Below are 17,706 nucleotides of genomic sequence, written 5' to 3'. Positions count from 1 at the left end.
AAGCGATAATATTGAAATGGAAGGAGTATCAGACCACTGCAAATCTACCAAGACCTGGCCGCCCCTCTAAACTTTCAGCTCATACAAGGAGAAGACTGATCAGAGATGCAGCCAAGAGGCCCATGATCACTCTGGATGAACTGCAGAGATCTACAGCTGAGGTGGGAGACTCTGTCCATAGGACAACAATCAGTTGTATATTGCACAAATCTGGCCTTTATGGAAGAGTGGCAAGAAGAAAGCCATTTCTTAAAGATATCCATAAAAAGTGTTGTTTAAAGTTTGCCACAAGCCACCTGGGAGCACACCAAACATGTGGAAGAAGGTGCTCTGGTCAGATGAAACCAAAATTGAACTTTTTGGCAACAATGCAAAACCTTATGTTTGGCGTAAAAGCAACACAGCTCATCACCCTGAACACACCATCCCCACTGTCAAACATGGTGGTGGCAGCATCATGGTTTGGGCCTGCTTTTCTTCAGCAGGGACAGGGAAGATGGTTCAAATTGATGGGTAGATGGATGGAGCCAAATACAGGACCATTCTGGAAGAAAACCTGATGGAGTCTGCAAAAGACCTGAGACTGGGACGGAGATTTGTCTTCCAACAAGACAATGATCCAAAACATAAAGCAAAATCTACAATGGAATGGTTCAAAAAATAAACATATCCAGGTGTTAGAATGGCCAAGTCAAAGTCCAGACCTGAATCCAATCGAGAATCTGTGGAAAGAACTGAAAACTGCTGTTCACAAATGCTCTCCATCCAACCTCACTGAGCTCGAGCTGTTTTGCAAGGAGGAATGGGAAAAAATTTCAGTCTCTCGATGTGCAAAACTGATAGAGACATACCCCAAGCGACTTACAGCTGTAATCGCAGCAAAAGGTGACGCTACAAAGTATTAACTTAAGGGGGCTGAATAATTTTGCACGCCCAATTTTTCCGTTTTTGATTTGTTAAAAAAGTTTGAAATATCCAATAAATGTCGTTCCACTTTATGATTGTCTCCCACTTGTTGTTGATTCTTCACAAAAAAATACAGTTTTATATCTTTATGTTTGAAGCCTGAAATGTGGCAAAAGGTCGCAAAGTTCAAGGGGGCCGAATACTTTCGCAAGGCACTGTATATATATATATATATGAGATGAGTAATGTAAGATATGTAAACATTATTAAAGTAGCATTATTTAAAGTGAATAGTGATCCATTGATTAAAGTGGCCAATGATTTGAGTCTGTATTAGCGATGGCTGTTTAGCAGTCTGATGGCCTTGAGATAGAAGCTGTTTTCAGTCTCTCGGTCCCAGCTTTGATGTACCTGTACTGACCTCGCCTTCTGGATGGTAGCGGGGTGAACAGGCAGTGGCTCGGGTGGTTGATGTCCTTGATGATTGTTTTGGCCTTCCTGGGACATCGGGTGGTGTAAGTGTAGGTGTCCTGGAAGGCAGGAAGTGTACCCCCGGTGATGTGTTGTGCAGGCCGCACCACCCTCTAGAGAGCCTTACGGTTGAGGGCAGTGCAGTTGCCGTACTAGGCGGTGTAACAACCAGACAGGATGCTCTCAATTGTGCATCTGTAAACGTTTGTGAGGGTTTTTAGTGACAAGCCAAATTTCTTCTGCCTCCTGAGGTTGAAGAGGCGCTGCTGTGCCTTCTTCACCACACCGTCTGTGTGGATGGACCGTTTCAGTTTGTCCATGATGTGATAAATAAAGGTTATTTACAACTGGGGTTGGAGCTCTCCAGAAACAGGGTTGGATGTAAATGCCCTGATGTAAATGCTTCCCAAACTATGTATTAGTGTTGGGAAAGCTTCTCTGATAACAAATTACTTCACACTGGAAGAAGTTAAGCTACACTAAAGCACTCATGTAAAACTGAAATGACATAGACTACACATTGAAAGAACAGCTCACTCTGGCTCTGGAGTCAGATGTTAACAGAATATTTAATTTAGCCTATTAAACACAACAACTATGTTTCAATTCAGAATGTTATTTTTCACACACAAAGTAGTGTGTAGTTCCCATAGTTAGCTACACCACTACATTGCAAAAAAGTAATTAACTACTTAAAACACCACAAATATTTGATTTTTTTTAAACGCCAGGCACCAAAGGCGGAAATTACATTTTTGCATCTAGATTTGGAAATTTGTTGGTATTTTGGTCCATTAATATGAAGTGTTTTCAAAAGGTAAACATAGAAATGTAAAAAACTTTATGAAAATGTACATTTTCTTTAGTTTATCATAACAATGTAATAAACTGACTTCATTTTGCTGGACCCCAGGAAGAGTATCTGCTGCCTTGGCAGCATGGGGATCCATAACAAAAACATGACTGTCAATGTATTTGAATGCATTTTAACCACTTTAAAATGGACATACATCAATATTTTCAAAGTTCACTACATTAAATGACACACAATTTAAAAGCCCAATTCATAGAGAATGTTAGACTATATTTAGTAACTTACCTCTAGCGTTGTTCTTGCATGGACCACATACTGTATACTGACTATATCTGTCAGTTACTGTTGCCAGTTCTGTCTGTATTTTGCTCCCAACCTCCCTCTCCACTCCTTCCCCCCCTTCAGCGCTCTTTCTGCACTGCCATGCTGGAAGAGCTACGTGGCTCCCTGAAGTGCCAGCGGCGGCTCAAGCAGAAGCCGCAGCCACCAGTCATCGTCAAAACTGAGGAGGTCATCAACATGCACACATTTAATGACAGGAGACTGCCAGGCAAGGAGACCATGGCGTGATTGGGGTCGAAGGTCAAAAATAGCCCTGAAAAGGTCCAAAAACAGCCAGAAGATCTGGAGGGATTGAATGAACTTTAATGTAATGTTAACGTAACCTGAAACTATATTGCATTGGCCCCCAGCTTTGGTAGTATGGTAGACATGTTTCCTGTGGAAATGTAGATGTGTGGACATGCCTGGAGATGATGCGTCACCTCATGGTGGCCAACAGTTTTCAAGAGGGACTTTTGCAGGGGGCAAGTTGAAGGATTGTGAGAATGATGGATCTTTGAGATGGATCTCGATAGGGACTCGAAGAGGAGAACTCAAAATGCATGTCTGTTGAGACTGCCTTTGAGTTCACTTCACAGTCAGTGACTTTGCACACCCACACATGCACACACACCTGTTCAGAGCATCACACTGTATCTTGAGACCCCAAGAAATGATTTGGTTGTTTTTTTTCTGTTGATGTCAATTACACATTATATGTTTTTATTTCATTTGTAATCATTGATTTGGCTTGACCTCCCTAATACTCATGGTTTATCTTCTGTAATGCGTTTATCGTGCCAAAGTTCGGCGACGTAAGGCACTGACATATTACTTTCAATGACTCCACAAACATGCTGTAGGGTGTCCAAAATCACATGACAGTCTGTCATTTTGAGTTAATATCTACTGTTTAAAGGCAAGATTTCTACAAAAAATATATGTTCATTTTTGTATACGGACAATGTTTTGTAGTACTTTCTATCAGTCTAGCATTCTCTGTGGACTTCACATATGTAGCAGGTGGGAGCCCCCCTCCACCCTCATTCTGACTACAGGTGATTTAGGGGTGCCCCCGATCTGGTGCCTCCGGGGGCCCCTCACTGTGCCATGCCCGCTCTCCTCTGTCGTCCATACTGTCTCCTCAATAGGGCCCATGTTTCCGTTGTGAGATGACAAGCATATCTGGACGTTCTAGAGCTGCCCTCATCTCCCTACTAAACCTTGCTTACATACTGTAGCTGTACAGTGACTGTGTCTCAATAGTTTTAACTTTCCATTCCTTGTGTACTTTCCTCTATGACCACTGATACTGTAGGACATGACAGGTGGAAGCAATATAGCAGAAACCTATCCAGTTTTTTTTTAAATCTATCAGTGATCATGAAGGATGAGCATTCAGTCAGAGTGCTCATTCAGAGTAGGGTGAAGTTGCCCGTAGATGCTGATCTTGGGTCACTTTTGCATTTTCACACTAAAGGTTAAGTGTAGGTTCAGGGGAGGGGAAGCTGATCCTACATCTGTGCCTAGGGAAAACTTCATCCTGGAGTGTCTCAAACAATCCCAAATGCCCAAATGGGTCCATCCCCAGAAAAGAAAATACAAAATACAAGGTCCATGTTTCTTAAAATATTTCTTCTGTACATTAATAAATTCATGTAGAATTTGAGTAATTTCATGGAACCATTAATAAAATACCTAGTTTGCTTTTTTAATTTTATTTTTATTCGTATTTTTTACCAGTATTGCCATTTTCTACCCTGCTAGATTCAGTGGTACAAAGTGTAAATGGTTGAATAATTTGGAAGATTCATCAGAAAATATCCAACTGTATTGTCAACCAAAACATTAGATAATAGAATGTATTTGACATTGATGCAAGGTTTTACAAAAAAATGTAATCATTAAAAAAGTAATAACTATTCATTTGTTTCCAAACTTTTGATACTATTAGGTCTCTGTGTGTGTGTGTGTGTGCGCGTGCGTGCGTGCCTGAGATCAAATCAATTGTGTCAACTAAGTAAAATATCTGTTCTCCCCACACCAGCCTTACAGTGGACAGCCATCGGCTGGAAACAACATCAGAGAACAGTTACTTATCAGAGGGGGGGGGGTGGTAATGTCATATTATGAGGTGTATTGATTTGTTTGTGGGAAGAGTACCTATACATAGTGGTACCACTTTACATGGAGGGTACTTACCAACTACATAAGGTTTTATAACACATTCATAACCCCAAACATACCACATTCATAAGCAGTACAAAGTTCTGAAATGCATATGTCCACAACTGCAGGTTTATGCTGTTTATTATGTATTGAGGTTGGGAAAAAAGTATGTTTATGCACTGCTTATGAATCCAATATGCAATGTTACATGAATGTGTTATGTCGTCTATATGTAGGTAAGCTTCAGCTAAAGTGGTACCAAATAAGCAAATACATACCTCCCCTCTGGCATGAACGTCCCTGAAGACCGCCAGGAAGTGGTGCACTTGTATCCAGCTGGGGGTTTTGTAGTCCTCCACTACGATTGGGTGAGAGGTGAGCTGGGGGAAGTGGTCCAGTGGCAGGCCCTCAGGCCTCTCTAGGTGGACCAGGTGTCTGAAGCCACACTCCACCTGCCACTGCCTGTGGGCTCTGTGGATACATCTCCCAGAATGCACTGTTGGGATACGGGTCATTGTGTCATATCCTCTCCGCGGTCGCTGAGCCCATAGGTGTTTAACATGCCTCCCAGGATACATTTATATAACCAGCGGGATTACTGTTTAATCTATGGTGTTGCATCACCACCACAATGGATGTCATGTATTAACGAAAATCATGCCTAACATATAAATAAGGGATAATGGAAATAGTCTCTGTCTGTCTCTTTATCTGCCTGTTTACATCTGTTTACATCTATGCTCATCCATCTGTCTTCACGTCTGTTTGTCAGTCAGTCTGACCATCTGTGCAGCCGCCAAGGTAAGTGTAATCTGAGAAGTGGATTTCTTGAAGGTTGTTATTTCTCCCATCAAATGGGCGGCAGTTCAGGGGTTTTCTGACAGTGTACATTCTGAAATGAATCATTTAAAAGCGTTTCCAAGGCACAACAACAGAGAGCAACAGGAACGGACATCGCCACCCGCTCAGCGGAGAGCGAGTGAGTCCGTCACACTTATTTCCATCACATTATGGCTTCTCTGTGGGCTGCTATTGGGAAAGTACCCTTGTGAAAGTATCCTCGTTATACACAAACAGGCAGGATAAAGGGGTTTGGAATGATATCAAGTGCCGTATATGTCTTTCAGTTAATAATGTGTGTTCCCAATTGGTAGGCCTACCAACTGGCCATGACCAAGAAGAAAATGAAAATTTCAGAGAAGAAAGCTAAATTGAGAAATTGCAGTTATCATTCTAAAAACCAGGTAAAATGGCCTGAACTATCTTTTGATTTGTTTTGGTAGGTTGGAAGGACACAAGTGATGCTTAAATATGTCAGCACATAGTGACATAGAATACTTCATTAGGATAGATTTCCAAGTCAGTCTCAAACAATGCATGCATGACAACACCTTTCCCAGCCCTTTTCTGTCTGTTAATATGCTTTTCCTCTGCAATAGAAAGGGGGATTGCTGCAGCAGCTAGCTGAGCTAGGCAAGCACTGTTGGTTTAAATGGGATGATTTGGTACGCATTAGGGGTTTTCTTAGCAGCAGCATGTGTCTGAGCAGAGATAGCATGGGGACAACGGTGGAGGAGCCATTAGGCTCACACAAATAAATTAAATGGATTTCAAAGTGTGTGTGTGTGCTTTGCCTGCCTGCCTGCCCCTGTGTCCGCACGCACGTGTGTGTCTGCCCTTGTTTGTGTTTATCTGCAGAATTCACTGTTCCTGCATGGGGGTTAATAAATTTCCCACACATGCTCAGGGGAAGGATAAAGCTTCTAACTCCCCTCACATAGGAATGTACTCTTCCTGTGACAGATGTGATGTGGTGGGATGGCAGCAGAGTGGGAGAACACAGCTTGCTAAGTGATTCACGTTAGCTACTAGCACTCTACACATTGTCCCAATGGAGTATTTTATTTAGTGTTTTATGTTTGTTTTATGTGGAAACTTCTAATGTGGAAACTTCTAATGTGGAAACTTCTAATGTGCGCTAGCCGCCTAGACAGCTCCGTCTTGCATCTGACACTAGCTTTTTAGATCTGTCTGCCTATTCTCCCTGCCAGCTAGAGTGGGTTAGCAGATAGTATGGACGTTTTGTACATCTGAATTTAGTTGTTCATTTTGACTGGCTGAGGTAAACAGGTGGTCAATTCGAAATGCTGCATAGTCCAACTTTATTTTACACAAAACAATTGCACAACATGCATCTTACAGACCTGTGTCAAAAACGTCAGCTGTGCTTGAACCAATGGAATAGTCTCAAAAGTGCAAACCCTATAATTATTCGACATACATATTTGACCCAGTTCTGGTATCTTATTTTTTTGAGCAATTGAAATTGATGGATATTCTGTTTTGCAAATACTAGCTTTTGTCTGAAGCCGAAAAGTACAGGAAATTTAAAAGCTAATTTGACCTAACAATGTGACATGGTGAGGTTGGACCAAGGTGCAGAGAAGAGACCAGACGAGGAATCAGTGGTTAAGGATAAACATAATACTTTACTAAGAAACGGTAATGGAAGGATCACATTAACACAGGGAAAATAACAAACACCGTATCGAAATCTCACTCAGGAGACAAACGCACACGGCACACAATTCAAGCTTCTGTGAAGGACAACAGAAAACACACCTCTTTTAACAAAGAAATCATGAAGCGTAAATTGGACACAGTGTCGTTCATGTCTCTAGGACGGTCTCTGCCACCCTCTGGTGACAGGTGGAACCTTGACAGTACCCCCCCCCCCCCCCTTCTAGAAGTGTCTCCAGCCGCGGAGCCAGGGAGACCACCACGTAGTTGGTTGAAGACCCGGATCCAGGATGTCCTGGGCAGGCACCCATGCCCGCTCCTCAGGGCCATAGCCCTCGTAGTGCAGAGTGCTTCGGGCCCAATGAGCCTCCAACAGACTCCGGAAGGTGTAGGCCATGGCAACCATCGACAAGTTGAGGGCGCAGAGGGACAGGTGTGGGGGGAGAGAAGGTTCTGGTCCTTACCAGCTTGAGACGGGAGCCATGGAAGGATGGACATACCCTCATAGACATGGGAAGCTGGAGACGATAGTTGACCGGGTTGATGAGACTCAGGATCTTGAATAGTCCTATGTAGCAAGCTTCCACGAGTCCACCTTTAAGTGAAGATCCCGGGTGGACAGCCACACTCGTTGACCCGGTCGGAGGAGCCGAAGAGGCCTTTGTTGCCGGTTTGCTTGGTGTTGGTGTTGGGCACATGAGCAGGGCTTGATTCTGCAGAGGGATGGGACATTTCACTCAGGGGATCTGTAACTCTCTGGAGAAGTATTGATCAATGAAAATATCCGCGGCCCCGGAGTCTACAAAGGCTTGAATCTGGTGCTGACGGTTGTCCGTGACTGGATAGCCGGGAGGTAACTGCACAGCTCGTCAGGGTCTCCCCCTGTCCTGGCGAGCCCTGCCGTTTCCCATAAGCTCTGGGCGAGTAGCACAGAGGGGGCCGAGACCTCCGCAGTAGAGTCAGCAGCCTTCACGCATGCGCCTGTCACACTGCTGTGGGCTCAAATGTGTGCGTCTCAGCTGCATGGGCGGTCACGTCTCTGCTCTTCCCTCCCCCTAGCGCTTGAGGGAGCCAGATTACCCTGCATCACACACTCCTGCCATCCATCACCCACACCTGCCTTCCCTCGTCACTAGCATCAGCGTTATTGGACTCATTTATCACATGTTAATTTCCTCTCCTATATTTGTCTGTTCCCTTGCTCTGTTCCTCGCTGCTGCATTGATTGTTTTTTGTCTTTGTTTTCTGACACTGTTCCTGTCTCGTTATAAGTCGTTATTTATTAAATGTTACTCACAGTACCTGCTTCGCCTTCATTCCGGGTGGCAGAATGCAGCAGCCAAAACATACGAAGCATCGGGGAGTACTGGCGTTCTGGTTGGAAGGATGGCAGCGGCTCTGGGTTGCCACCGATGGAACCGGGGAAGCCTAGGCAGATCATCAGGCTTTCACACCCTAGCTGGCTTGAGAGGTTTCCTTGCCCCAGTTGGCTCGGATGGCGCCCATCCCACGTCGGCCTCAGCCGGATCGTCAGTTCTTGTTCACCCCGCTGGTCCAGCAGTTTTTTGTTTTATGTTTTGTTGGTGACGCTGGGGTAGATCCAGCCGCCGGTGGAACCGGGGGTGCCTAAGCAAGCCTGTCGGGCTTCCATGCCCTGGCTGGCTCGAGAGGTTTTCCTGGCTTGGCAGCTTCCTATCCCACGTCACACTTCAATGGATCATCGGGCTACTGTTCAGCGGGATCGACAGGCGTCTTGCCTGAGCCGGCTCGCCAGGCTCTCACGCTCCTGCCGGTTCGTCGGGCTTTCACGCCCCAACCGGCTTGCCCTGCTCCCATGTCTCGGCCGTTTCGCCCAGGTGGGACGCCAGGTGGCATCCCAAGAGGGGGGGATGGGTTACTGTCACGTCTGCTCCCACTCTTTCCTCCCCCTGGCGCTTGAGGGCGCCAGATTACCCTGCATCACGCACTCCTGCCATCTATCACCCACATCCCTCGTCACTAGCATCAGCATTATTGGACTCATTTATCACATGTTAATTTCCTCTCCTATATTTGTCTGTTCTCCAGCTCTGTTCCTCGCTGCTGCATTGATTTGTTTTTTTGTCTTTGTTTTCTGTTTGCTCATGCTGTTCCTGTCTCGTTATATGTCGTTATTTATTAAATGTTACTCCCCGTACCTGCTTCGACTCTCCAGCATCATTCCGCGTGACATGAGCTCCTCAATGCTGGGTTCGGGGGGGTTTGGGGTGCGCAGGAAACGGGGATACTGGGTGGTGTCAAAAAAGCGCTGTCTCATGCATTCTCAGAGGCGGTTGTCGATCCTGATTGCCAGTGTTATCAGGGACTTGTGAGGTCCTGACTTGAGGTATTCCACTCACTCTCGGCGGCGAGGGTGCAGAACTCAATGGCAAAGTCATATATGGAGCTGGAGGATGGTGGCCACTGGTCTGGCCCCTTGGCGGATGTTGAACAGTCGGCTGGCTGCTTCTCGTCCATCAACTGAACGGTCGAATACTCGTCCCAGCTCGGCAGTGAAGGTTAATATGGAGCTGGAGGATGGTGGCTGCTGTCCCCACACCGCCGTTGCCCACATCAGTGCCTTGCCCGAGAGTAGAGAGATTATGTAGGTGATCATGGCCCGATCAGTGTGGAACGAGGAGGACTTTATCTCAAACACCAGAGAGAACTGGGTGAAGAATCCCTTGCATCCTCCCGGGTGTCTGTAATACCGCCCGGGAGCTGGGATCTTGAGTTGCCCGTGCATGTTCCCTGGAGGAACTATGGCGATGCCTGTAGCACTGGGTGATGAGTTGTTCTTGCTGCCGCCCCAGCAGTGCTCTTAAGGTGGGTTACAACATGCTTGATCAGGGTGATCTTTCCTGGGTCCATGGTGTTGGCTGAAGCTTGCTGTGACATGGTAAGGTTGGACCCAGGTGCAGATAAAAGCACAGTAACACTGGGAAAACACCAAACACTGTCTCGAAATCTCACTCAGGAGACAAACGCACATGGCTCACAATTCAAGCTTCAGCAAAGGACAACAGAAAACACACCTCTTAAAATGAAAACGTAATAAGTAAATAGGACACACGTAAGTGTCGTTAATGTCTCTAGAACGGTCTTTGCCGCCCTCTGGTGACTGGTGGAACCATGACAAACAAGGCTTTTCAGCATTAACAGCTTGAATATTGCTAGAGTACTGTAGCTTTATTCATTTACTGTACTTCACCAATAGATGTACTCACATTGGATGGGCTGATTAGGATTCATGTAAGTCATTATTTCATTTCACTCATTTAAACATTATGTGGAGGTTTCCCCGGACACAGATTAAGCCTAGTCCTAGACTAAAAAACAAGATTGATAGAAAATCTCCAGCCTATAGGTTGGCAGGCTTTCTCTCTATATGCAGCTATTAACCATTTCACGCGTGAGTTACAAATATCTCAAACAGTTTTTTTATACACGTGATGTCAGAATGGACTGTGATTGCTACGCAACAGGACAGTTAACCCGGTTAACCCAGTTGCCCTCAAACCAAGAGAGGCTGCCTACTAATTACTTAGTCTATATTTCAATTTATCAATTTAACAAGTTAAATTTTCTAACAACAGTTTTAATTGAGGTGTGTTCCGCCTGCTCATTAATTTACATAGAAGTAGTCCATATCACTATTGCAGACAATTTTCTTTTACTTTTAAGTTTGTCTTTATTGTGTGTATTGTTGTGAAATGTTAGATACTAGACTGCACTGTTGCATTTGCTACAACCACGATAACATCTGCTAAACATGTGTATGTGACCAATACAATTTGATTTGATTTGATGTTTGAGGTTTTGCTGAGCCGATCAAATATGCAGACATTTGCGCAGTCTTGAACAAACTTTTCCCCCTGGCACATTTTGTGTCTGGCGCTCGCATTGCGTTAATTGTTGTTTTCCTTACAAATGATAACTTTGGACATGTGTGCATTCATATCCAAGTAAGTGCCTTATTATCTGTAAATCATGTTGTCGTTTCTACTGTAGCTTATCGTATGTACAGTATATTCAGAAAGTATTCAGACCCCTTGACTTTTTCCAAATTTTGTTAGGTTGCAGCCTTTTTCTAAAATTGGTTCAATTGTTTTTTTTCTCCTCATCAATCTACACACAATACCCCATAATGACAAAGCAAAAATAGGTTTCTAGAATTTTTTACAAATCTATTACAATGAAAAAACAGAAAATCACATTTACATATGTATTAAGACCCTTTACTGAGTACTTTGTTGAAGCACCTTTGGCAGCGATTACAGCCTCAAGTCTTCTTGGATATGACGCTACAAGCTTGGCACACCTGTATTTGGGGAGTTTCTCCCATTCTTCTATGCAGATCCTTTCAAGCTCTCTCAGGTTGGATAGGGAGCATTACTGCACAGCTATTTTCAGGTCTCTCCAGAGATGTTATATCAGGTTCAAGTCTGGGCTCTGGTAGGGCCACTCAAGGACATTCAGAGACTTGTCCCGAAGCCACTCCTGCGTTGTCTTGCCTGTGTCCTTAGGGTTGTTGTCCTGTTGAAAGGTGAACCTTAACTGCAGCCGGACCTTTTATAGACAGGTATGTGCCTTTCCAAATCGTGTCCAGTCAATTGAATTTATCACAGGTGGACTTCAAACAAGTTGTAGAGTCATCTCAGGGATGATCAATGGAAACAGGATGTACCTGAGCTCAATGTCAAGGGTCTGAATACTTATGTAAATCGGGTATTTTTGTTTTAGATTTTTTATACATTTGCAAACATTTCTATAAACCTGTTTTCGCTTTATGTCATTATGGGGTATTGTGTGTAGATGGATGAGGGAAAACATGTATTTAATCCATTTTATAATATATCTGTAAAGTAACAAAATGTGCAAAAAAAGTCAAGGGGTCTGAATACTTTCCAAATGCACTTTATATATGGAGCATAATGTATTTGAGTGTTATTCACATGTTTGGTGACAAATCATGCATTTCAATTACTGCATAGGTTGTAATGGACACCAATGATGTGTGTAAAATACTTTTTTGAGGGTTGTACTGATTATGATGAACTAATGCTAAGCTATTTGCCAGATGTTTGTGGGCCATGTTTGTTGACATTAAACAATGCATTCTGGGTGTCACGTAAACGTCTGTCCAAAGATGATATAAGAAAATGAGGTGAAGGAACAGTTCACTCATCTTTTGAGTAAACCTCCAGAAGTGAATGATCGTAGATGCCACACCACCTTCAACATGCATACTGCAGACCAAACTCATCTTGTCTCCCCTTCTTATCTTTCTTTTTCTTATTCGTCTTAATCTTATCCACACATGCAGTAACCTCACCTGGCCTAAATGGTGCCTTTAGAGACAAAACCTCTCTCATCATCACTCAGTGCCTTGGCTTCCCTCAACAGTACTCACATCATATCATACCCTTGTCTGTACATTATGCCCAGAAATCTGCTCCTTTTACTCTCTGTTCCAAATGCACTAGACGACCAGTTCTTTTAGCCTTTAGCCGTACCCTTATCCTACTCCTCCTCTGTTCCTCTGGTGATTTAGAGGTTAACCCAGGCCCTGCAGCCCTCAGCATCACTCCCATTCCCCAGTTGCTCTCATTTGTTGACTTCTGTAACCATAAAAGCCTTGGTTCCATGCATGTTAACATTAGAAGCCTCCTCCCTAAGTTTGTTTTATTCACTGCTTTGGCACACTCCGCCAACCTGGATGTCCTAGCCGTGTCTGAATCCTGGTTTAGGAAGGCCACTAAAAATCCTGAAATTTCCATTTCTTAACTATAACATTTTCTGACCATCTAACAGGATAGAACTGCCAAAGGGGGCGGAGTTGCAATCTACTGCAGAGATTGCCTGCAGAGTTCTGTCATACTATCCAGATCTGTGCCCAAACAATTCGAGCTTCTACTTTTAATAAATCCACCTTTCCAGAAACAAGTCTCTCACCGTTGTTTTCGATCCTCTTCAGCCCTCAGCTGTGCCCTGGAACATGCTTAACACCCCGGCCATCCTACAATCTAAGATAGATGCCCTCAATCTCACACACATTATCAAGGAACCTACCAGGTACAACCCTAAATCCGTAACCATGGGCACCCTCTTAGACATCATCCTGACCAACTTGCCCTCTAAATACACCTCTGCTGTTATCAACCAGGATCTCAGCGATCACTGCCTCATTGCCTACATGCGTAATGGGTCCACAGTCAAATGACCACCCCTCATCACTGTCCCTAAAACACTTCAGCGAGCAGACCTTTCTAATCGATCTGGCCCAGGTATCCTGGAAGGATATTGACCTCATTCCGTCAGTATTGGAAGCCTGGTTGCTCTTCAAAAGTGCTTTCCTCACCATCTTAAATAAGCATGTCCCATTCAAAAAAATGTAGAACTAAGAACAGATATAGCCCTTGGTTCAATCCAGCCTTGACTGCCCTTGACCAGCACAAAAACATCCTGTGGCGTTCTGCATTAGCATCGAATAGCCCACGCGATATGCAACTTTTCAGGGAAGACAGGAACCAATATACTCAGTCAGTCAGGAAAGCAAAGGCTAGCTTTTTAAAACAGAAATGTGCTTCCTGTAGCGCTAATTCCAAAAAGTTTTGGGACACTGTAAAGTCCATGGAGAATAAGAGCAGCACCTCCCAGTTGCCCACCGCACTGAGGATAGGAAACACTGTCACCGCCGATAAATCTATGATAATCGATCATTTCAAAAAGCATTTTTCTACGGCATGGACATGCTTTCCATCTGGCTACCCCTACTACCCCTACTCCGGCCAACATCTCAGCACCCCCTGCAGCAACATGCCCAAGCCCCACACTCTTTTCACCCAAATCCAGACAGCTGATGTTCTGAAAGAGCAGCAAAATCTGGATCCCCACAAGTCATCTGGGCTAGACAATCTGGACCCTCTCTTTCTAAAATTATAAAAATTGTTGCAACCCCTATTATTACCCTATGCAACCCCTATTATTACCCTATTCAACCTATCTTTCGTATCGTCTGAGATCCCCAAAGATTGGAAAGCTGCCGCGGTCAACCGCCTCTTCAAAGGGGGAGACACTCTAGACCTAAATTGTTATAGACCTATATCCATCCTGCCTTGACTTTAAAATCTTCGAAAGCCAAGTTAACAAACAGATCACCGACGATTTCGAATCCCACCGTACCTTCTCCAATATGGAATCTGGTTTCCGAGCTGGTCATGGGTGCACCTCAGCCACGCTCAAGGTCCTAAACGATATCATCAACACCATCAATAAAAGACAGTACTGTGCAGTAGTCGTCATCGACCTGGCCAAGGCTTTCGACTCTGTCAGTCACCACTTTCTTATCGGCAGACTCAATAGCCTTGGTTTCTCAAATGACTGCCTAGCCTGGTTCACCAACTACTTCTCAGATAGAGTTCAGTGTGTCAAATCGGAGGGCCTGTTGTCTCGACCTCTGGCAGTCTCTATGTGGGTGCCACAGGGTTCAACTCTTGGACCAACTCTTTTCTCTGTATATATCAATGATGTTGCTCTTGCTGCTGGCGATTCTCTGATCCACCTCTACCCAGACGACACCATTCTGTATACATCTGGCCTTTCATTGGACACTGTGCTAACAAACCTCCAAATGAGCTTCAATGCCATACAACACTCCTTCCATGGCCTCAAACTACGTTTAAATGCTAGTAAAACTAAGTGCATGCTCTTCAACCGATTTCTGCCCGCACTCTCCCATCCGACTAGCATCATTACTCTGGACGGTTTTAACCTAGAATATGTGGACAACCTATTTTTTATTTTTTTTTCACCTTTATTTAACCAGGTAGGCTAGTTGAGAACAAGTTCTCATTTGCAACTGCGACCTGGCCAAGATAAAGCATAGCAGTGTGAGCATACAACAAAGAGTTACACATGGAGTAAACAATTAACAAGTCAATAACACAGTAGAAAACGAAGGGGGGGTCTATATACAATGTGTGCAAAAGGCATGAGGAGGTAGGCAAATAATTACAATTTTGCAGATTAACACTGGAGTGATAAAAGATCAGATGGTCATGTACAGGTAGAGATATTGGTGTGCAGAAGAGCAGAAAAGTAAATAAATAAAAACAGTACGGGGATGAGGTAGGTGAAAAGGGTGGGCTATTTACCAATAGACTATGTACAGCTGCAGCGATCGGTTAGCTGCTCAGATAGCTGATGTTTGAAGTTGGTGAGGGAGATAAAAGTCTCCAACTTCAGCGATTTTTGCAATTCGTTCCAGTCACAGGCAGCAGAGTACTGGAACGAAAGGCGGCCAAATGAGGTGTTGGCTTTAGGGATGACTACAAATACCTAGGTGTCTGGTTAAACTGTAAACTCTCCTTCCAGACTCACATTAAGCATCTCCAATCCAAAATCAAATCTAGAATCGGCTTCCTACTTCGTAACAAAGCCTCCTTTACTCATGCTGCCAAACATACCCTCGTAAAACTGACTATCCTGCCGATTCTTGACTTTGTTGATGTCATTTACAAAATAGCCCCCAACACTCTACTCGGCAAACTGGATGTAGTCTATCACAGTGCCACCTAAGCCCCATATTATACCCACCACTGCGACCTGTATGCTCTCGTTGGCTGGCCCTCACTACATATCCGTCGCCAAACCCACTGGCTCCAGGTCATCTATAAGTCTTTGCTAGGTAAAGACCCGTCTTATCTCAGCTCACTGGTCACCATATCAACACCTACCCATTGCTTTCCTTCCAGTTCTCTGCTGCCAATGACTGGAACGAATTGCAAAAATCACTGAAGCTGGAGTCTTATATCTCCCTCTCTATTTAAGCATCAGCTGTCAGAGCAACTTACCGATCGATCACTGTACCTGTACACAGCCAATCTGTAAATAGCACACCCAACTACCTCATCCCCATATTATCACTTACACTCTTGCTCTTTTGCACCTCAGCATCTCTACTTGCACATTATCATCTGCACATCTATCACTCCAGTGTTAATGCTAAATTGTAATTATATCTCCTCTATAGCCAATTTATTGCCTACCTCCCAACTCTTCTACATTTGCACACACTGTACATAGATTTTTCAATTTTTATTTTCTATTGTGTTATTTTTTGTGCGTTTGTTTATGTGTAACTCTGTGTTGTTGTTTTTGTCGCACTGCTTTGCTTTATCTTGACCAGGTCGCAGTTGTAAATGAGAACTTGTTCTCAACTGGCCTACCTGGTTAAATAAAAGGTGAAATAAAAAATAAATAAATCTTTGGTTGACACAAAAAAGCAACCGTAGTTGCCACTTTTATATGTTTATATATCCTATATACCCTACATTACTCATCTCATATGTATATACTGTACTCTATACCATCTACTGTATCTTGCCTATGCCGTTCTGTACTATCACTCATTCATATATTTTATGTACATATTCATCATCCCTTTACACTTGTGTGTATAAGGTAGTTGTTGTGGAATTGTTAGGTTAGATTACTCGTTGGTTATTACTGCATTGTCGGAACTAGAAGCACAAGCATTTCGCTACGCTCGCATTAACATCCGCTAACCATGTGTGTGACAAATACATTTGATTTAATCTGGTCATTCTAGGTCATGGAAAGAGCAGGTGTTCTTAATGTTTTGTACACTGTATCTCTCTATTATGCCCAACCCACTGGCTCCAGGTCATCTATAAGTCTTTGCTAGGTAAAGCCCCACCTTATCTCAGCTCACTGGTCACCATATTAACACCCACACATAGCACGCGCTCCAGCAGGTATATTTCACTAGTTATCCCCAAAGCCAACACTTCCTTTGGCCGCCTTTCCTTTCAGTTCTCTGCTGCCAATGACTGGAACGAATTGCAAAAATCACAGAAACTGGAGTCTTATATCTCCCTCTCTGACTTTAAGCATCAGCTGTCAGAGCGGCTTACCGATCACTGTACACAACCAATCTGTAAATGGCACACCCAACTACCTCATCCCCATATTATTACTTACCCTCTTGCTCTTTTGCACCCCAGTATCTCTACTTGCACATCATCATCTGCACATCTTTCACTCCAGTGTTAATGTTAAATTGTAATTATTTCGCCTCTATGGCCTATTTATTGAGGTCCCCAAAGATTGGAAAGCTGCCACGGTCATCCCCCTCTTCAAAGGGGGAGACACTCTAGACCCAAACTTCTACAAACCTATATCTATCCTACCCTGCCTTTCTAAGATCTTGGAAAGGCAATTTAACAAACAGATCACCGACCATTTCGAATCCCACTGTACCTCAGGTGCACCTCAGCCACGCTCAAGGTCCTAAACGATATCATAACCGCCATCGATAAGAGACGTTATTGTGCAGCTGTATTCATCGACCTGGCCAAGTCTTTCGACTCTGTCAATCACCATATTCTTATCGGCAGACTCAACAGCCTTGGTTTCTCAAATGACTGCCTAGCCTGGTTCACCAACTACTTCTCTGACAGAGT

At 43.9% G+C, this 17,706-nt stretch overlaps 1 protein-coding gene across 1 annotated transcript in view; it reads left to right on the top strand.

Moving 5' to 3' along the window:
- LOC109876212 (glutamate receptor ionotropic, kainate 2) overlaps positions 1–4,448 on the top strand; it is a 204,627-nt gene extending 200,179 nt beyond the window's left edge. The window contains exon 17 of the mRNA XM_031800870.1: positions 2,597–4,448. Within this exon, the coding sequence (XP_031656730.1) occupies positions 2,597–2,761 (165 nt within the window). The 3' untranslated portion in view covers positions 2,762–4,448. The remainder of the gene's footprint in view (positions 1–2,596) is intronic.
- Positions 4,449–17,706: the final 13,258 nt, after the last annotated feature.

This window comes from Oncorhynchus kisutch, linkage group LG21, assembly GCF_002021735.2.
Source record: "Oncorhynchus kisutch isolate 150728-3 linkage group LG21, Okis_V2, whole genome shotgun sequence".
NCBI lineage: Eukaryota > Metazoa > Chordata > Actinopteri > Salmoniformes > Salmonidae > Oncorhynchus > Oncorhynchus kisutch.
Note: the sequence above shows the minus strand (reverse complement) of the source record. Positions and strands in the feature narration are given on the sequence as shown.